Source organism: Sander vitreus, chromosome 4 (assembly GCF_031162955.1).
Source record: "Sander vitreus isolate 19-12246 chromosome 4, sanVit1, whole genome shotgun sequence".
NCBI classification, from domain to species: domain Eukaryota; kingdom Metazoa; phylum Chordata; class Actinopteri; order Perciformes; family Percidae; genus Sander; species Sander vitreus.
In genome coordinates, this window is record NC_135858.1 from 19,187,619 (window position 1) to 19,209,354 (window position 21,736).

At 39.2% G+C, this 21,736-nt stretch overlaps 1 protein-coding gene across 2 annotated transcripts in view; it reads left to right on the forward strand.

Annotated features, from left to right (window-relative positions):
* Positions 1-3,136: 3,136 nt before the first annotated feature.
* col2a1b (collagen, type II, alpha 1b) overlaps positions 3,137-21,736 on the forward strand; it is a 48,581-nt gene continuing 29,981 nt past the window's right edge. Inside the window, exons 1-18 of one of the 2 annotated variants that reach the window (XM_078248864.1) lie at positions 3,137-3,471; positions 6,878-7,087; positions 8,313-8,329; positions 8,845-8,877; positions 10,143-10,175; positions 10,436-10,489; positions 11,762-11,863; positions 12,663-12,740; positions 14,922-14,966; positions 16,315-16,368; positions 17,953-18,006; positions 19,464-19,517; positions 20,132-20,185; positions 20,278-20,331; positions 20,599-20,643; positions 20,764-20,817; positions 21,134-21,178; positions 21,346-21,399. In XM_078248864.1, coding sequence (XP_078104990.1) covers positions 3,378-3,471; positions 6,878-7,087; positions 8,313-8,329; positions 8,845-8,877; positions 10,143-10,175; positions 10,436-10,489; positions 11,762-11,863; positions 12,663-12,740; positions 14,922-14,966; positions 16,315-16,368; positions 17,953-18,006; positions 19,464-19,517; positions 20,132-20,185; positions 20,278-20,331; positions 20,599-20,643; positions 20,764-20,817; positions 21,134-21,178; positions 21,346-21,399 — 1,134 coding nt within the window. In that variant the 5' untranslated portion in view covers positions 3,137-3,377. The remainder of the gene's footprint in view (positions 3,472-6,877; positions 7,088-8,312; positions 8,330-8,844; positions 8,878-10,142; positions 10,176-10,435; positions 10,490-11,761; positions 11,864-12,662; positions 12,741-14,921; positions 14,967-16,314; positions 16,369-17,952; positions 18,007-19,463; positions 19,518-20,131; positions 20,186-20,277; positions 20,332-20,598; positions 20,644-20,763; positions 20,818-21,133; positions 21,179-21,345; positions 21,400-21,736) is intronic. The other variant, XM_078248865.1, reaches the window with a different exon arrangement.

Here is a 21,736-nt window from a genome sequence, read left to right on the forward strand (position 1 = left end):
TGAAAAACAAAACTTTGGGTTTGAGCTCATGGACAATTATGTAAAACAAACACATTTGCATTTATAAGTGAATGAAAAGTGAAAGACCAAAATTAAATATGACTCAACCTCACTGTTGACGACATTTGATCCATATATTTGAACTAGTGGTGGAATTAAGTCACACTGTTGTTCTATTCCACCACTTGTTATTCTATGTTGAAACTTTCAGCTGTCTACCTGCAAGTTCCAGTGATAAGCAGGTGTTTGCAACAGGTTATTCCGCTGATCAGTGATCAGTAGTTACTCCACTTGAACCTGGAGTCAATAAATGACCCTCACATACAAACTAACATGCAGTACGATTATCAGACAACAGCAGTTCTCCTTAGACGGCCAAGTGGTAGAGAATAGCACTAATGCTGCACACTCAGAATGCACCAGCTGCTCCCGTTTCCAATAAAGTGTGTGGGGGGGTCAGAGGTCAAAGCCCACAGTTCACAACCTGCTGAGAGGTGAGGACCCTGCATCAATGATGCAACCAAACGGTCCCTTGCCATTTATATATAGCTAAAGTTGTAGCTGCAGAGTACAAGTGGCTCGCCATGGCATCTCCATGAGCACTCAGTTAGTCACTGTAATTTATATCCTCAGCAACATGTGACGGGGTTAGAGCTGGGACAAGAAAGTCACTTCTGCACAAACTATGGGCTCAGTCCAGAGGTCTGATTTGGTTTTGCCTTGTGTTCCCTCTGTGAACAGGATTGGTCCTGGAGATTATCATATTAAAGCAAATATAGAAAAGGGTGTTCCTGCTGCATCTTAAATTTAGAGGAAGTGTTCATTTTACAAAGAGAATAATGATCTGTGGTGCAAAGTTACAAAGTGCATTTACTCAAGTACTACTCAAACCTGCAAAAATGCTTGACAAGTTGTGTTAGGGTTAGGGATAGCACTGCCGTGATTATGGTCTGACTATCGCACAGTCTATAAAGTATCTATAATTACAATCCTAGTTATAACATAAACTATGGTCAACGCTGCATGGGAATTTTATTTGATGCAAACAGTTTCAGTGTATTGATGTCCTCATAAACTCGTTCTTTAGACTATCACTCTCTGAGCACATCATGTTCTGTGTGAGCATGCAAACCCACTCTAAAGCTGACCTATTATGCGATAGGCCAATGTACACACCAATTACAACTAAAGTTTAAAAATTATTTTTTGCAGTTATGCACTGTATCCTGCTGGTATACAGCTTCAGTCCCTTAGAATGCACACAGTAGTGTTGTGAAACTGACAATTTAACAAAATAAAGTCCTTAAATCCCTGCCTCTAATTTTGCACAGGGGTGAAATAAAGACAATAAGACAAACAGGCAGCGTCTCTTCAAAGTAGTTCTTTCCTGAAACCAAGATGATACTGAGAAAAAACTGACAATTCTAGTCTTGTTTGAGACTGTCTCATTCAGTGCGTAGACAGTCTTAGAAGCTTACACAGAACAGCTCTTCCACGTAGTGGATGACAGTCCTGACTGAGGATATGACAATTCACCTGTCCCCTAAACATTACTTCAGCTTTCCATCTCACCATGTTAGGAAAATATGATAATCTGGTCAGAAAATTTGATAATCTGGTCAGCGCTATAGAACTCTACTACATTAGATCAAATGTCTCTGAGCTTTATACGTAAGTATAATAAGTCAATGCAGCTTATTACATCCAACAGCCAAGTGGCCAATCCAGGTGAGAACCTGGCCCCACCTGTGCCTCTTCAGTTTTAAAGCCAATGAAAAAAGGGCAATGATCTGTTTTAGTAAATAACTCACTTTTGGCTCTAATCTTGAATGATACAGGTGTTATGCAGCTAACAGGTGTAAAAAACAATCGTTTATAAGCTAGGAACACAAATCGTGCTCATTTAATGCATTTACGTTCCCATTAGGGCTGCAGCTAATGGTTATTTTCCTTATTGATATATCTGCTGATTATTTTCTCGAAACATCAAAAAGCAGTGAAATAATTCCAACTTTCCAGAGCCCAAAGTTACTTGGGTTTACTTGTGTTGTCCAATCAACAACCCAAAACCAAAACATATTTAAATGACTATTATACATGACCAAATAAAGCAGCAAATTCTCACATTTGAGAAGTTGGAACCAGCACATTTTTGGCAGTTTTTGAAAAATGACATCATCATAAAACATTCATTGCTTAACAATTATTATTTTTTTTTTCGATTGATTAAACAACTGATCACTGCAGCTCCAAACTCCAAACTCCATCATGCAGGATGTGTTAAACTCTTGTGGCTCATGGCTCATTATTGAGAGGCTGATCACAGGTGTAGGAGGCTGTTTTACAGCTTGACCTGCAATGCATGATCACGTGTTAATATGTATAAGTTATTACAGTTGTAAGTTAACTTTCATAACTCATTGGACCATTAAGTGTGTCTTAACCATATCAACTGATGGCCTCAACATGTATTGATATTTGATTGTGGGGCTTCAAAACACATTTTGCATGGTCATGCAGCAAACCATGCGTTATTTGTGCATTACAGTATTTAAACATTACTTGTATACCCTTAACATAAAGTCTTATAGCATAATCTCATCTCTCTTTTCTTGCCGTTTGAATCTCCCCTACATAACATGTTGTAATTATAGGGACTGTTTGTGTCTGTGAAATTGAATGGCTTATCCTAAAAGTGACTTGATGTGTCTCTGTTGTACTCTGTCATTTTCACACGCTGTCTGATGTATTCAACCACTACCTTGAAGTACCCTTGTAAAGTATGACAGCGTCCCGTATTTTTTTTGGCCTGCCCACAGCACTTGTTAGCCTTTGCACTAATCTATTTATTGTACAGGTCACAGACTTATATGGCAAAAATGAAGGAGCACCTTCAATTAGCGTGACGAAGTGATTCTGACATCGCTAGGCTTTCGATGAACAAGGCGGGGGAGAAAGGGGGATGGCACCCAAGTTAGAGGGGGCAGAGTTTTTGGGGGGTTTAGTTGCAGCACGTGGAGAAAGGAGTGGTCTGGGACTGGGATAATGGAACCTCGGAGACAGAATGGGAGGGAATTGGGGCTCAGATTTCAGCCTAACAGGGGGTAAGGGGCCGGACTGATATTTGGGAATATACGATTCATTGAAGGCAACGGGGACATAAAACTACAGCGTCTGACCCGAAGCGGTCGGTGCTGATTTTCTGCTGCAGGTCCGGGTCCTGCCGCTGGATTCCCCCATTGGTTTTTGGGAACTGTGACTGTCGAATGGTTTGGCTTTTGTAACTGGGGACACACACACTAAATACTGAGAGAAGCCTCCGATATCTTCGCACCTTTCTTTCTCCCTCGCGGGCCCTGCATGTCTAATATTTAGACATGTTCAGCTTTATGGATTCCAGGACTGTACTGCTACTTGTAGCAACCCAAGTCTGTCTATTAACTGTTGTAAGATGTCAAGACGAGGACGACCGTAAGTGACCGTTTTATTTTTGTCAAAGAGCTGTAATGAAGAAAAGCTTAAGTTATCATAAGGTGCATATAGATAGTTATTCTGCAACAGGTTTATCTTTAAGCACCTGATCTTTGAATAGTTTAGTTCTTGCCTTGGTGCTTGGAGTCATTTGGTTATTCCCTCGTACCTTTTACGCACAGAAAGTCCATGGTTATTTGGATACTCTGTTGCATGAACAGTTTTCTTGTTGGTGATAGCTGTGGACCTTATATTTATCAGGAGTGCTGATCTTACTGTACCTGAAAGGTGTGATAAAACTCACTATATCAGAGTTATGGACGTGCGTAAAAGTGATGCAATGGATGGAGAGAGTTTACAAAATAACGCGCAAAGTTTGTTTTCTTGCTTCTGTGGAGTTATTTTTGATTGAAGTTAATTTGTTGTTGCAGTATTTATTCATTCTTGTTAATAAATATTCCGATTATGATCTCCTACAGGGGAATCCAATGCCTTCCCCTACCTCTTTCTTCTTTCTTAGGTTAAGCTGCCAGACACCTGTGGGTGCTTTAGAGGCATTTGACAGACTCTCATTTTAGCTGCAGATTCACGTAATATCGAGGGGGAGAGGAGGAGGGGATGGGCAAAAAGTGAAAGGTGGTCAGGCTCAGGGGCCTTTGGTGAAAATGTTCACATTCCATTGCTGTCAGAGGGCATCCAGGCGAATCTTGGCTTGTTGGAGCGGAAAGGTGGACTAAAAACTAAAAAAGTTTTTTGATGTGATTATTTTAATATTCTCTCCATTAATATCCCTCATATTTCCTGCAGTCTTTCTACTGTCTCTGCAGTGTTTTTTTGTTTTGTTTTTTATAAAAGTGGAGTGGGATTATTCATCATCATTATTGATTTTAGTATCCACAAGAGAGTTTTGAGAGTAAAGCCCGCAGATTGGAGCCAGAAATAATGTTCCATATGATTTCAGGATTTCCTTCTGTGTAAAAGATTACCCATAAGCTGTGACAGTCAGCCCAGAGAGAGAGAGAGAGAGAGAGAGAGAGAGAGAGAGAGAGAGACAGAGCCAAGGTGCCAGGGATAGGTGATTGGAAAAATATAAGCGACTTTGTTCTCACAATACACAAAGTCAAGCAAAGAAAAGGTGTATTTTCCAAGAAGAAAGAGAAAAAAGGGGGAAAATTCCCAAAGCAACTGCAAGTCTCAGGTTACCTTTTCAGATATATAGTCCCTTGGATATAATGCCCTTCTTTTGCTCAGTGTTAACAAGAGGCAGAAATGTATCTGGGAGACGCTAAAGTGGTAAAGAGGTCTGACTGTGACCTTAGCACAGCAGGCTCAATGGCCCCAAGTCACTCAAAGGGGACAGGGGACAGTTTTTTAACTCTGATATTTGTGGCCACTGACTGAGCGTCCATGTAGATGAGGAGGCCATAAAGCTAATTAGATGAGGGTAGAAGGGCCTAAAAGTTACTAAATACAATGAAAACAGAGTTGACTCTACTGTCCTCAAAGTACACCTGGGTTCACTTTACAATTTTCATTGTTAATTTTACTCCGCTGGAAAACAGTATGGCTTCCAACACATGGGAGAGGAGACTTACAAATTATCCTCAGTGACGAAAAGCTAGCTTTCTATCAACTCTGCAGTAAACTGAGGAGCCCTTGTCCCAGAATATCAGGAGAATCTTTCATATTTGAGCCAATGAAAAGACAGGTGCAGTCTTTTGACAGTGCATCCAGGTCTGTAAAACTAAATGTCAAACCTGCAAGATATGTGCATAAAAGCGGACCTTTTTTTCTTCTCTCTGGCATTTGAATTGGCATCTGACACAGCTATGACTTCCAGATGGGGTTTAAAATGTGCCCCATGTTTATACAAGGCAGTAGTTTGTGAATTGCCCACTCTGTCCCTTTCCAGAAAGACCTCATTCATTGCTGCTGAGGTCCGCAAGGTTACCTAGACTTAAGCAGTGCTCAACGGTAAATATAGCTACTGTACTTGCTCCTTCCCCTCTCACACTCTCGGCAGCCTGAACCCCGAGGCTTTTCTTTTGGTGGGACGACCACTTTCACCCCTTGTGCAGGTTCAGTGGCTGCAATCAGAGCATTTCTTTCAGCAACCTTCTGTTGACTTTTATGGAAACTGTCAGACTGGAAAATTGACAGGAATATGGCTAATTACTGAGTTCATTGTTAAATGTTCTTGAGTGGTGTCATTTAGAGCAAGTACAGTACCTGTATTGAAACATGCCCCACCTCCATCACGTTCAGCTATGCTCTCTTTGCCAAGTTGTGGTCTGAAAAAAAAAAAAAAAATCCAAACATTTTTCATTTAGGCTACTGAATGCTAAGTTTGTTTAGGGTGTCTCCCGCAATGTAAACTAGCCCTATTTTTAACTTGTGGAGGAATTTAGGCACATAGTCTGCAGCTCCTGTGAAGTTATTGGAGGTTTCCTGCAGGTCTTAGGCCTACTCAGCGCTGATTCTGTGATGTTACACTGCCACCCAGAGGCTTTTTGAGAGGTTGCATGCTTGTGTATATTAATTCAATAACTGGTTTCAGTATTGGTTATTGATAAATGGAATGATAGCACAAGATTTGTTGATGATTTTTTTGGGCATTTTAGCCTTTATTTGATAGTGTGTAGTTGAGAGGAAGACAGAAAATGTGTAGGGAAGAGAGGGGGTGACATGCAACAGAGGTGCAACAGCTGGATTTAAACCGAGAAAGTTGTGGTTTACGTAGACTAGAGCTGCAATGATGTGATTGTGATTAATTGATTAGTCAATCAACAAAACAATAACCTGCAACTATTTTGATAATGATGATTATTTGTTTTAGTCATTTTTGAATCAAAAAACAGCAAATATTTGTTGGTTCTAACCTCTCATGTGTGTCAATTTGATGCTTTTCTTTGTCATATATAATAGTAAAATGAAGATCTTTGGGTTACAGGCATTTTTCACTTTGAAATGATTAATCTATTAATCAGGGAAATAATTGGCAGAATAATCGCTAATGAAATTAATAGTTAGTTGAAATCCTACGTAGACGCTCCTTAGCCCCTAGGCCATTGTGACACCCCAGAAGATTTTTTATTTGTAGAAATTCTGTTGATAAGAAGTTTTGCCATCTCCCATCCTAACTAGCTAAAATTTTGGGGTTATTGTTTTAATTTCGTTTAAGCTTTCCAACATGTTTAACACTTTAGAGATCCTGTTGATGCACTGCATATGTGTTTACCACCAAAATATTATTTACTTTGCTTTATAGCTTAAAGACATTGAATGACTTACAGTAAATACAATAGTTGTTGTTTATGAGTAACACATTGATGCATAATCTCCTTTTTCCTCCTACCATCCACCTGCCCGGGCCTCTGTGTGACCCTTTCTATGACCTCACACACAGAGGAGGATGTTTTTAGCTGTACACAAGATGGACAGCGCTATAGTGACAAGGACATATGGAAACCAGAGCCTTGTCGCATCTGTGTGTGTGACACTGGAACCGTCCTGTGTGATGAAATTGTCTGCGAGGAGCTAAAAGACTGCCCCAAACCTGAAATCCCATTCGGAGAGTGTTGCCCCGTCTGCGCAGCTGACCAGTCTCCACCCATTGGTCGTAATTTATTTATCTCGCACCTCTTCATAAATAAATTACTTTACAAAATCATATTGTTTATTCTGGGGGGAAAATGACGGATTTTGTATTCATCAAAGGTTGGCCATTAACTATAAAACTCTTTAATGTGCTAAAGCAGGCCTACACTATATGTCAACCTTTGATTTGAATACAGTTTTCTGTCCCCAAAGCAAACAAATGATAAGGAATAAATTACAACTGTGACACATCTGACCAGATTTCAGCGAAATGCTACCTCAACGTAATTTTTCCATAGCTGGCTCACCTTGGCCCCATCTTGTTTGAATACTCTCTCCTTCCCTGAGTATCATGAAAACATGTGGGAGTCATTAAGGAAATACCTCAGTCAAGCAGACACAGCCTCACATTTCTACTCTATATCCTCTCTGAGGATTTCTGCAGCTCTGATGGCAAGAAAAACTGTGACACTCTACTGAAACTCTGTGAAGGAGTTATTCACCACATTCAAAGCCTTTTTCTCCTGAGAAACAGGGTCAGCTTTGGAAATAAAAACACATTCAGTTGAGGAGCATACGTAAAATCAGAAGTGTCACTGTTTGCAATGCATGCTTGTGGATTAAAATGCTTTATAAAATACTTATCTTCCATTAAAGGCAAAATTAAGTGCTCAGTAAGAAGTATGTAACAGCATCATTTTAAGTTATCAACCACCTGAAAATAAGGCTGGCTATCGAACCTCAGTACTTTTTTTACTGACCGAAATGTGTCCAACTATAAAACACTGTCAAGTTTCATAATTCATAATATTGTTTACTGATTTTGTAAACAAAAAATATGCAAACTCATAATTGATCAATATTGCTACTTAACAACTACTACTTAGAATGCTTTGAAATATGAAAAACAAAATCCAGCAATGGCCTACATCAGATTCAATGTTCTGAAATTGGCTATTCTAAATCTTTTGCTTCCTACCATTCCTTTTTACCTGCAGCTGCTTTGCTTTTGCTTTAAGCTCTTAAGATGGTGATTTAACCAACACTTTTTCAATCCTGATGGGCTCTTTGGGTGCTACAAATATGATTTGGTGGTGGTCATTAGAGTTTAATTAAGGAAAGTACAATTGGCTATCAGCATGTATAGATTTTCTGGATATCAGGGAAATACTGTGTAACCTTCAGGGTTCTATGTAATAACTGTGATCTGTTTTTCCTCTCTAACCTGCTTGACCACATAACAGGAGCACCTGGAGCTAAGGTGAGACCCTGTAGGATATTAAGATGCTCTGTGTTTGTGTGTGTGTGTGTGTGTGTGTGTGTGTGTGTGTGTGTGTGTGTGTGTGTGTGTGTGTGTGTGTGTGTTTGTGTGTGTGTGTCTGTGTGTGATCATGATGCTGCGTGTGTCAAATGAAGCTGCAGCACCTGCAATTAAATCTGTATCTATCCCAGACTCATATCAGTGCTGCAGGAGTGTAGTTTATGGATTTAGACGAGACTCTGATGTGAAAGAGCTTTGCCAGATGGATAATAGTTATTTCCTCCTCGACACTGTCTGCCATATTTTTGTGCCTAATGATACTGTAGGGGATTCTTATTTTCAACATTTTGCTGGTGACCAGTTTCCTCCCAATTTCAGATGTGCTTTGCAAATGGTCTCTTAGAAGCAGTGTAACAAACGTGTTAAAAAAGACAGATAACTGAGAAAATGTTTGAAAATCTCTTTGTAGTTCTTATCCTAATTGCTGTTTTGATGCTTTATCTTTTCAACGTCAGGGTCAGAAAGGTGAACCCGGAGACATTACCGATGTAAGTTGACACCACGCAGCACAAAAATACAACTCTCCATATTTTACATTTGAAAATTTTCATTTGTAAATTGTTTTGGAGTTTCATATCTGAGGTAGAGAACTCTTTTATGCTCACATAAAACACTTACAACCCCATATTAGTAGCCAGTGCTGGAGGAAGTATACAGATCCTTTACTTAAGTAAAAAGTAGCAATTTCAAAATACACCAATACAAGTAAAAGTCCTGCATTAATACATGTCACTTAATTCACTTATGTAATTATTAGCAAAATCTACTTAAAATATCAAAAGTAAAAGTACTATTTTGGTAAAATGACCCGTGAATGTTATTGTATTAGATGTTGTACTAGTAGATTATTACTTATTCATTAATGTAAGTGTCTAAGTACAATTGTAACAGTTCATTTAAAGTATTTTAAAAACTCTTGTTGTTCTGTGTGTAAAATCTGAATCTACAAAGTAGCGAGTAACAAAAGCTGTCAAATAAATGTACTGGAGTTGAAAGTACATTATTTCCCTCTGAAATGTAGTTGAGCATAAGTATCATGTAGCATGAAATAGAAATACTTAAACTAAGTACAATTACTTTAGATTTGCACTACAATTACAGTACTTGAGTAAATGTAGTTAATTACATTTCACCAATGTTGGTTGCATATTATCTCTGGCTGTGGATGTATCTAAGTATAGTTTATAGATTATATAAGTATAATCTTACTATTATGAGATAAATGAAGAATTCAAAGCTTCAATACCACCAGTCTAAGAACGAAAGAAGGTTGAGTCAGAGAGAGAGGAGGCAGGTCTGTTAGCCCACTCGTCAGGAAGACAGCCAAGCACAATAAGGCCTCCATACAATCCTTTATAAAGATCCCCATAGGCCAGTGAAGAAAGAGAGTAAACTCCCTGCTGCTGCTGCTGCTGCTGCAGCGCTGCACCTGGAAATGATTTACCCCTCTGAGGGAATACAAGTTCATGGCAGGAAATAAGAAGGCATTGTTTATTGTATGTTTCTTATAATGCTTTGCCCGAAGAGATTAGCAATTGACAAGCCTGCTCTGATAGAGAAAGATAATGTTTCCACCTTCGTGTGCAAAGAGATCTAAACCTCATATGCGCAAATACATCTGCTAAATGTAAGCTTTAAAAGGGGGCCTAAATTTAAAGAGTATATAGTTTGTGCACTTACATGACCTCAAAGATTATTTAAGACATTTTCTAACATTGTATCTTTTCTCAATGTCTTTCCTTTGCTTGACCAGGTTGTAGGACCAAGAGGACCAAGTGGCCCAATGGTATGCACCCATTTCTGCATTCATAAAGCTTTCCTTTTAAAACGTTTACAATTTGTGTTATGTATTAGTGAATTCAAGATATAAAGATACTACATTTACAGTAACCATACTGGTATGACTGGTAATTGCCAGTTGCAGTGACATGAAATGAAATCTGATCTGACATAACAGTAGCAGAGTTCATAGCTGTTTCTGCAGCTCACATGTACATGAGATAACACCTGAAGTTACTGACTACTTCACTGTCTCCCGTTCACCAGGGCCCACCAGGAGAGCAAGGACTCCGCGGAGCAAGAGGAGATAAGGGAGAGAAGGTCAGTTTGAAAAAGAAAAAATAATTCACTCCCCCTTCTTGTTATTTTCACACCAAAAACTAGACCCACAGTCTGCTCCTTTAAGAACTACAGTATATCCTATTGTATCTGATATATTTAGGTCTTTAGGTGGGTGGATGAGGTATCTGCTATAGCTTGCAGGTTTGCAGAATGGTAGCCTTTCATTGAGCAGCTCAGTCTAACTAGTCATGGGTCGTTTCCATGAAGCTGTGTGGTCTGGGTTGTTTAATGTGGGACTGTCGGAGACTCATAATGTAAACCTGTGCTTCTCTCTGAGGCCTCAAGTCCGTCAGTGTGGGAAATCAACGTCGCCACACTCGCACGGCTTTGATCATTGCATTAATGTAACAACACTTGGCTGTGATCATGGCTGCAGGCGAGGAATTTATGTCTTGTAGTTATCTTGTTTATGCAGATTTAAGCACAAAAGCTGGTTGAGTTTTGGCTATCAGAGGTTGAGCAGTATTTTAGGTGTTCAACACATTCTTTGCTCAGGATTCCCTTGCAGGGTAATTTGTCACAACATGCACAGAGGTATGCCAGGTAATCTGATTTGGTCTGATGAATCATCAGCATGCTCTACAACCTCTGTATCAAGTATTAAAGCTCATTTTCCAGGGTGTTCTTTAAATACCCGGTTTGGTTCAGTTCAAAGACAAACTTAAGTCCTGTTGGGTCTCTGGTGTAGTGGAGTTTACTTGTGTGGAGTTTACTTGTGTGTTGAGAAGATTCAACAGAGCATTGCTGCTGTCAACGGTTTCTGACTAATGTACTCTGGTGGTGTGTCACCTGCCAGCAACTGTGTAATGATTTATCCAAAGTACTACTCAGTTTAAATATTGGCACAATTGCATGAACAATGGTGATGATTTTTATTTAACACTTTGCTGTACTGATACTGTATATTAAAGTCAGTGGTATTTGACTTGATGTGTTTAAAGTTAATATAACAATAAGATCACAACAAAACTGGATGATTTTTACACAATGATAAAACTTGCATTTGCGTTTTAGATAAAATTGGTGTTATTAAAAGGCTGTTGTTTGATACTATTTTCTCACATTTATGGATCAAATGCTCAGATTTGAGTTTTACTTAAGAGTTTGCATCACTTGGTCATTTCAGTGTATATAAGAATCTGAGTGATCATTTGGTATGAGTACTCACTATGACCTAAGTTGGGTCAGCAACTTTGGATTTTTGTCCTTTTAATAGATTTTATTTATTTGAATATTATCTATCAATTTCAGGGAAGCCCTGGTCCCCGCGGCAGAGATGGTGAGCCCGGCACCCCCGGAAACCCCGGCCCCCCTGGACCTCCAGGACCTAATGGACCCCCTGGCCTTGGTGGAGTAAGTATCCCATGACAAGTAGGGGTGGGTTAGCATTCACTGCAGACATAGGAGCTGACAGGTTGAACACTGATGCAAGGCAAAGAATGGGTAGAATAAGCAGAGAGAATGGGAAAATGGAGCAAGGAAAGAATCCAAGAGCACAAAAGATGTGGGAAATTGCTGGCATTGGGAGGAGGCAGAAAGACAACGGCGAGTAGGTGCGGAGAGGGAGAATAGATCGAATGCCTCTCATTCTTTGTAGGAGAAAAGGAGGGAGGAGGTGGATTGAGGGGAGGGAAGGGGAGGTGGAAGGGCAGGAGGTAGTATGATAGACTTGGGGAGGGGAAGGAGCTTTTTTGGGGGAAACAAGGAGACTCTTTGTGAAGGAAAGAGAGATGAAAACTGTTCACATGCCCCCTGTCTCTCCTCTGTCTGCATCAGGATTCACATAATAAGCTCTGCTGCTCATAATCTATTAAAAGCGGATCCTCTCTCCTCTCCAAAAGGACACATCATACTCCAGACTCTACAGATAAATGACATTTGGCTTCCAAAATAAATACATTAATTGTGCATCATAGACACTGAAACCAAACCTGTAAAGTTGGTCCAAGCTAAAGTAGTTCTTCTTATTCTTTTTTTGTTGGCCTTTCATATCTTCCAACCAGATGCTTTACCCTGCAGTTATTCTGACATCATGACCTTAAACGTTTTTAATTTCACAGAGTTGTCTTAAATGTATATAAAAAAGGCATCTAAACATCCTTTGTATATCTTGATGAAAATCGTAACGATCTATTATTTCTGCTTTTTCCAGAACTTTGCTGCTCAGATGGCTGGTGGATTTGACGAGAAGGCTGGAGGCGCACAGATGGGTGTGATGCAAGGACCAATGGTGAGCGAGCGATGATGAGACCTTTTTACAGCTGGGTGCAAATGTATCTGCCTGGATGTTACAGTCTTGACAAGGGTTAGGAGCAAGGAGAAATGATTAGACACCTGAGGACTCGGGTTAAAGATCTGTGCTGACACGCATCTGCCCTTTGAACAAAACTCCAACCACTTCCCCACCAGTTCTGGGGGTGTGATGTTTTGTGGCTGACCCTGCACTTTTACCTTTCTGGAAGGGCACAAACAACTTTTTTACATGAACCAGAGAAGCATCAGATGGTTATCAAATATAAACTATGAGATGGATACATCATCATCATCATCATCATCATCATCATCATCATCATCATCATCATCATTCTTCACCAGGAGAGAAAATACTCATCTAGGATTTGAAATCATCAATGATGGGAGGAAACAAGGAAAACAACCGTTTCAAGACTAACTTCCATCGATTTGTATCATCACCTATGCCCCCCCTCCCCCCCCTCCTTTTGTTTATGAAGGAAATTAAGAGATAAAAAGTCAGACCCCCACTGTTGGAGACAAGAAACTACACGGTCCTGTGTCCTGATGGAAAATAAACACCTCACTTGGAGTACAGAGGGGGAATTTTAAAAATTGAGGAAACAGCCATTGATCATCATTACATTTCAAGCCCATAAGAAACGCATCTGCTGTTGGGTAGCTGGAATGGCAGCTTGCCCGGGATGGAGAGAGGAGCACAGTGGGAACTATTTTGGTTTAAGAGAGCCGCAGAGAAACTTGGCAGAGTCTCAGCCCAGCAGAGGCCTGAGAAGCCAGGTGGGGTGGGGGGCGATCAGATCCCCACAGCTAGCAGCAGTCTATGTGGCTTCACTCTGACTTACTGTCCTTCCACATCTGTCTGAGTGCTCACCACAATACTGGGTCCTTTTGAAGCCGGCCCACGTTTACTTTGGCGTTTGCCAGTCTTCTTGGGGATGAGAGCAGTGAAGGAATTAAATTGGCTGATGTTATATCACAAATCAAGCTCCTTATATATCCTATCCGTATACCTACATGCCAAACACTCAAACAATGTCCATACTGAAATGTATGCACACACATACTGTATAAGCTTGCATGTCTCTCAAATACACATTCAAAAGTCCTGAAGATATAGACCCCCATTGATACATTTCTACCCGCTGTGGTTAAAGGCTTCCTACAACCACTGAAAGGTGACTTTCATTCCTTTCTGAGGATCGCTGTGCAGCGCTGTGACGTTTTTTTTGGCTGCCATCCATTTTTTTTAACCATAATGCTAAAATGTGGGTTTTAAAATGTGGGGAAAAGCTGGCACAAGTAATATGAATCAATACTGAAGCTTTATTGCCACAGACGCTTACAGTCCTGCCGTTCCTTGTAAAGCACGTTAAGTGTGTGTGTGTGTGTGTGTGTGTGTGTGTGTGTGTGTGTGTGTGTGTGTGTGTGTGTGTGTGTGTGTGTGTGTGTGTGTGTGTGTGTGTGAGATAGGAAGGCAGACAGTGAGAAAAGGCAATAGGGATTTGGCTCACCACCTCCACAGAATGTGATTTTCTCTTGTTGAGCAGTGATGCATGAAGTTCAAATAGAAATTACTTTGGCATGGGACTCCAGCCAGAAGCAGATTAAGGTTTAGTCAGAAGTTAGTTGAAGAGATCTCACCTACTGTCTTGATGGCTACAATCTAACATTTAGGGATGAAGTATTACTGAAACAGTTCAGTTTTATGTTGTTTTTCATTCCATGTCAAAGTGTAAGAAGTCATGTAGAGTTCAAACACTCCTCCTAAGAGTACAGCACTACAACTGGTGACTTTTGAACTGTAGAAACACAGAGCTGGGAGAAGAAGGTGACAGTAAAAAAAAGTGAGAGATATAGCAAGAGAAACTCTAAATGCAGCTAAGGAATTTCAAAGATTTATGGATTTGACAAGTAGAGTTTTGTGTAGCTTCAGGGCAAAGCAGGTGATTATGTGTTTTTAGCTTCTGACAGAATTCAAGGAGTGAAAAAGTAGTCCTTTCCCCTCAACAATCTTAGAATCATATGTATGAATGTAAAAGAATAATTGTGCACTAGTGTTTTATGTGTTTGTGTAGTTTAAACAGTGTGTATTTGTGAAGGATGTGATTATATGCCATTAGCCTGATGTTGTGTCTCTTGTCTCTTGTCTCCCCCTCAGGGCCCTATGGGTCCCAGAGGACCACCTGGCCCCACCGGATCACCTGTAAGTACCTCCTGTACGCCTCAGACAACACACAAGCCAGGTGCATCTGTAGAGGAAATCCTGTGTTCAGCCACAGACAGGCTAGGCTAAATCTCATAATAGTAATGTGCTTGATGCGTGTACACATTGTCTACCTCACCTGAGTGTGTTTAATAACAATGATGACCCCAAAATGGCCAGTGACTTTGCAAACTCCAACAAGGCTGTCAGAGATAAATGTTTACACACAGTCCTGTTTGAACTGCGAGGATCTGCTGTTTCTTCCAGAGGAAGGTGGCACATAGAGAATACTTTAGTCTCACAGCTGCAGGCTGCAGGGCTTTTTCCTTTGCCACAACCCATGCATACTGTAGTAGAACACCTAACAATTTACCTTTCATGGAGTCTACTGGGCTTACACACTGCTCTTGCCCGCAACCAAGATCTACCTGAAGCACTTTGAGTCCTCCCAGCCTCCTGAGTAAAGCTATTATGTCGGAGCCAATGCCAGCTGACATGCCTCAACTTGATGGTTTAATCACCCTGAGCCCACATTTGAAGAGACAGATTTTCTCCTTGGACACCTTTGACTGCTTTTAGAAAGGATTCGAACAGGGTAGACTTTCTCAAAGGAGATGACATGACATTTGTAAGGAAGTAGTGCAGTATGATAATGTAGACAAACAGCCACAGACAGACAGTACAGTGTACAGTACTATAAAGAAGTACTTTTTTGAAATAATTGTTGATTTAGTTTGACTCAATAATGCAGCAGGTGTATTTGTACTCTTTATTGCAATTCAACTAACCTTTCATTTTAAAATGTAAATTAAGCTATGCAATTAAATAGGTACAAATTAAACATATTTACTACATAACCAATCTGTGTAGCCTTTATATAACTGTATACACAATAACAGTTGTCATTACAAGTAAGATGTATAGCCACGACTGATTTATTTTCACTTTCAGTTGTTCTGACAGATTTCTTTCTTTGATTAATGGATTATTAATTAATTGTTTACTCTATAAAATGGGTTGATAAAGCGCAAGTTGACATATTCAAATTGCTTGTTTTGTCCAACCAACAGTACAAAACCCAAATATATTCAGTTTACTATCGTAGAAGATGAAGAAACAAGCAAAGGAATCTCATTTGAGAAGCTGGAACCAGTGAATTCTTTGGTCTTTTTGCTTAAATTATTTAAATGGTAATTTTCAAAATAGTTAAGTAATTAATAAATATACAAATTGTTTCAACTCTAGTACATTCAGAGTATTTTTTATTTATTTAGCCATTGTTTTAGGCACTGCATATAAAAAGGTTTCTCTCTGATCAAACAGTCTCTCTCTTCTTTCTACATCCCAGGGCCCACAAGGTTTCCAAGGCAACCCAGGAGAGGCTGGAGAGCCCGGACAGGCTGTAAGTATCCTACTGGTTTATTATAAATACTTGCTCTACAGCTTATAAACCTCCTGTCCCTTTTTATCTTCCTCTTTTCTTCTTCATGTGGAAACTTCAGTCACTGCTACCTTACTGTAGCTATAAACTGCATTTCCGTAAAGTCTCCTACTGTAACACTTTCGAACCTTTCATTGCTCACCGATAACTTCTACATCCATCTCTACCAGCCAGCTCCTTTAATTATAACATTTACAGACCTCTTCAGTCAATGTTCACAATGCTCAAACCCAAATCTGTGTGAAGCCTTAACTGGCCTTCTGCTGTTGTACTCTCTTCTTTGTATGGAGCAGATTAGCAGTTTTCGCATGGTTTTATTTGTCTTTCTTTATTCATCTTCTCCAGTGTTTGTTGTACCTTCCCTGATAATACCCCACCCCCCTCCCAATAACTCCTCTTAGACAGAAGACCAAACACATTTTCTTTAGTTTTCATTTTCTATTCTTCTTACTTTTCGTCGATTGCCCCAGGTCTACCCCCTCTCTCTACTCTTACTCACCCCTCACTAAGCTTCCAGAAATCAGACCCACCCTTCCCTGTCCTTCCCGTTCCCTCAGCAGGTAGACAATGTCGGGTCTCCCCACTGCTGCGTTAATCTGCTCCTGTGGAGTTCCGATATGCAGCCTCTAAGTTGCCTTCTCTTTTAAAAGCGTTCCAGTACATCATTATGTGTGATTAAAATCAAGCTCCCTTCCAGAAAATAACTTGACAGTTGTAGACGGGTCACAAAAGTGTTTGTGAAGGCCAGAGATCATTTTAGCCTTTGAAATCACAAGAGCAGAAAATGACCAACAAGATGCCTTTAATTAGCTAAATCAGATAAGGAGAATGTATTGTTATTCCCAATATAGCAGTATTCCTTATACTGTTGCAGGTCAGTGTTTTATTCAACATTAGCACTATAAAGTTGTTTTGTCGCCAGGTATACCTGCTTAACTAAAGACAGACTAACACAGAGGAAAAAGAGAGAACAGTTATTTAGATGGAAAAATAGTGACAGAACCAACAGACATATAAACACACTGTATGTTAAGTGAGAAAGCATTGAAAGAAACCGGCAGACAGAAAGAGAGAAAGATTGAAACATCTAAACTTCATACTAAAGATTTTGGATAAGGATATTGAAGTATTTCTTCCATCTTCGTGGCCTAATCTTGCTTATAAATCATGCTGATTCTGATCTCTACTCAATTAAAAATACTGTAATTAAGATTTGTCATTATTGTTTAGGGATGTAATTAATTTTATACAAATAGAGGCTCACATTGATGAGAAAGCAATATTCAATGAATGTCAGATCAGAAAGACTCTATTTTGATTAATGTGAGCCATAACTGCCATCACAGTTTTTGATTAATAGTAGTAAACACATTAATCAAAGCTTATGTCAGCGAGTGTAACACAGGGCTGGTTGGAAAGTGAAAGAGAGCAGAAGTTATCACCACATGCTAAGATATTATGGGTCTAAATTATGCGATGTTGCCCTCTGTTGGTTATGAATGAAAACTTGTGTCTCACCTTTGCTTGTTTTCTCTTTACAAATAGGGCCCAATGGGTCCCCGTGGCCCCCCTGGACCTTCTGGAAAACCTGGAGATGATGTAAGTGTGTCTGTCACAACTTCATACAACTGTTAATATATTACCTACAAGCAGCAACTCTGACAAGGCTGATACATAGTGAAGGTTACTGTCCTCATATCTCTGTAAAATATCAACATCTCTGCTGAATGTCCTCTAAATTTAATCTAAAATCACCAGAAAGAGAAATAAATGATTGTGTTTATTTTCACTTATGACTCCACCTTCAGAAATACTGTTTTACTGTCATGATTATCAGACTGTAGGTGAATTATGCTGAGTATTAATTTCCCATGCCTGGCCTTTTGACACATTTACATAATATGGCTCCCCAATTCTACAACAACACTTTAAAAATGTTGCACTAATACTGTATTTTAAAGCAACTGACACTTACTGTATCCGTCATCCATATTACCATATGATTAAAAACAATGTGCAAATGTATTTTACATTGCACGATCTATGCTGTTTCAATAAAAAATGAACAGCCCATGGACTTTGCTTTTGTTAAACTAACATAGCAACTAGACAGTAATATGAGACATAACATGTATGCCATTAATACCACACATTTAGGCCTTTACCATATTCCTTGATTTATATATTGCTTACCAGACTGTATCAGTGAGACATAGAAACAATGGATGGATCTTTAACATCTTTTATTGGAGCTTTTTAATCTAAGACGGGGTCAGACAGCAGTATGCTATACCTGAACTGCTACAACAAACTGTCATATTAATTGATAATTTACCTGACACAGGGAAATGTAATTTCTACTTTTAGCCACATGATGGCAGCAGACATGACATGTCACAATGTGTCCACTAGGAGTGCTCATTCTCACTATCACATCAACTATAGTACCGTATTTTACATTTTAAAAAGGAGCAGCTAAATTAAATTTCGGGAATAAATGTATTTTTTTTTTTTACAAATATTTAAATTGAGTTTTTTTTTATTTATATATATATATATATATATATATATATATATATATATGTATAAGTGCCAATACATTCATCATTAAAACATTTAATTCTTCCATTGCCACATCCCTTCACAACAACACATACATATTGATCATCCTCTAAACTTGTCATTAATAACAACATTCCATCATAGCTTCAGTTCACATACAAAAAATATATATTTAATAATAATTATTATATATAAATAATTATTTATATAATAATTATTTTTATAGAGATAAAATAATGTTGCCCCGTATACTGCCAAATTTCATTGTTTGCTCTTTAACATTGTACATAATATTTTCTGGGTTGCAATATGAAGGTAGGTGCTTGGATTTCCAGTTAAATAATACACTTTCTTTGGCTGCTGTCATTATTAATAAAATGTATGTATTCTCATTGTTACTATGTCTCCCAATATAGATATTTGGCAGGTCCAGTGTATTTCTCAAAGTTTTAATACAAGTTTCATGTAATATTTCCCCTATGTTTTTGTTTTAGGGTGAGGCTGGCAAATCTGGCAAACCAGGTGACCGTGGACCTGCTGGACCTCAGGTGAGATTTCACAGGCTGTCTGTTTTTAAACTACTGAGCATTTTGCTAAAGAGAAGTCTCAGATGATATACTGTTAGGTTTCAGTTGTGTTTGTCTCTCTGGTGGCCACAACCAGCCTATTACGGGACTGATTTATCTGAACTTTTATACTCTAATGGACTTCACATACACTTATAGTAATGCTGACATCTCAGAATAACATAATCAACTCAAATTGCCGGTGCACTTTTACTTTACATGTATTAAACAATAAAGCAGCTCTCACCATAACTGACAGTAATGATGGATCATATCTGTAAATTACAAGTTATGAGTTACAGAGTCATTTATAATCTCAAGCCAAGAATCAAAGCATTTTATTTTTTTTGTCTGAATATCCCATGTGGCATATATATTAGTTGGAGCTAAAACTGGACTAACCTAATATAATAACTGCTTTAAAACTTGTTTAATGCGTGGGGGGGGGGGGAACCTAACCTGATGTAATTTGTCCCACTGGCTCTCTCCCAGTGGAGGGAATCTTGATAGCAACACTATTTTATTTGTTTAAGCTACATTTTCTTTCCCTCTACTGAATATTAATCTGCTGCATCATCTCTCCTCTTGTATCATAGGGAGCTCGTGGATTCCCAGGAACTCCTGGCCTGCCTGGCATCAAGGGACACAGAGTGAGTGTGTTGGTTGTCTAATAATGATTTCCAGGAAAATTAGGTGGTTGTTTATTATTTTTCTAACTGTGTCTCTTTGCTCTTTATTTCAGGGTTATCCAGGTCTTGATGGTGCAAAGGGAGAGACTGGAGCTGTTGGGTCTAAGGTAGGGTTTTGTTCTATGCGTGTAAGCACTGTTTTCCAGTTAATTAAGGTCTGTTTTTGTATGTCTCTGTGTGTTGATGGTGATGAACAGAGTATAAAGGATACAGCATAGCAAAATACAACGTTTGTGACAGTTGGTATGAGATTCTTTTTCATTGATTCCAGGAAGATTCCAGGAAGAGTAGTTGTTGCCAAGATGACCAGTAGACTGTCTTTATTTAAGGTTGCCTTGCCATACTAACAGCCAGATATGTCTTCCTCTCTTTAGGGTGAGTCTGGTGCTCCCGGAGAGAATGGCGCTCCTGGACCTATGGTGTGTAATTCTGGACATGACAACAACATGTGAAGAAAAAAAAAGATGTACAAATCCAGTCTCAGTTATAATGGTGAACTGATTTTAAAGGTTATTTTCTCCTTTCCCTCATCTACACAGGGACCTCGTGGTTTGCCTGGTGAGAGAGGACGTCCTGGACCCAGTGGAGTTGCTGTGAGTTTTGTCTTTTTAACAAAAACTTATAATCTGATTCACAACAGATGGATTATATGCTTTACTTTGCTTTTTTAGTGTATACTACAGAGTTAGGCAGCATAGTCTTAGAGTATACTCTAATTCAAATGTGTCCTTTTACTTATTAATTGATACTTGCTAATATTTGCACTGTAATTCTAAAAAGTAAAGAGGAGTTAAGTTCAATGTGCCAGGCATAATATTTTACTCCCCTGTACTAGTTTGTGTAAAAGTAATTATTAAACACTTAGGACCAAAGGTTTTGATGCCATGTGCTTATAATTGTTTATTTCAGGGCGCACGTGGAAATGATGGCTTGCCCGGTCCTGCTGGTCCCCCAGTAAGTATCATTTTCACCCTTTGGTTTGAGATTTAGTAAAAAAAAATACTGCAAATAAAATTAATCCCCACTTCTTCACACACAACCCCCTATGCAGTATGATAGCAGTCTCTAGCTGGATGTGTCACTTATAAATAGCTGAGCTAACAGTCTTTCCCTCTCTGTAGGGCCCTGTCGGTACCTCTGGAGCTCCAGGCTTCCCTGGCTCTCCTGGTTCAAAGGTAAGTCACAAGTTACCTAAATAATAGCCCTATTGCCTCTTCATCTCACCTTTGTTAAGTTTATCCTGTGAATAAGAGTAAGTAACTGTGTCTGTCCCTTCCTTTCTAAAACTAACCAGCATCATTTAATTTACTTTGGACTTTTTCACTACAAAAACAAAGTTGTGAGTATAGCAGGTGCAAAAAAATGTGGGCTTGGTGAATTCTGTGTCATTAGAATAAGTCTTCCTTGAATCATATCAAAAAAGTGAACATCTCAGAAAATAGAGGCGTACGGCTCAGAGAGGATTTTGTGGGGGCAAGTTGAAATGCTCAAGTGAAATCGGAGAAGGCTCCT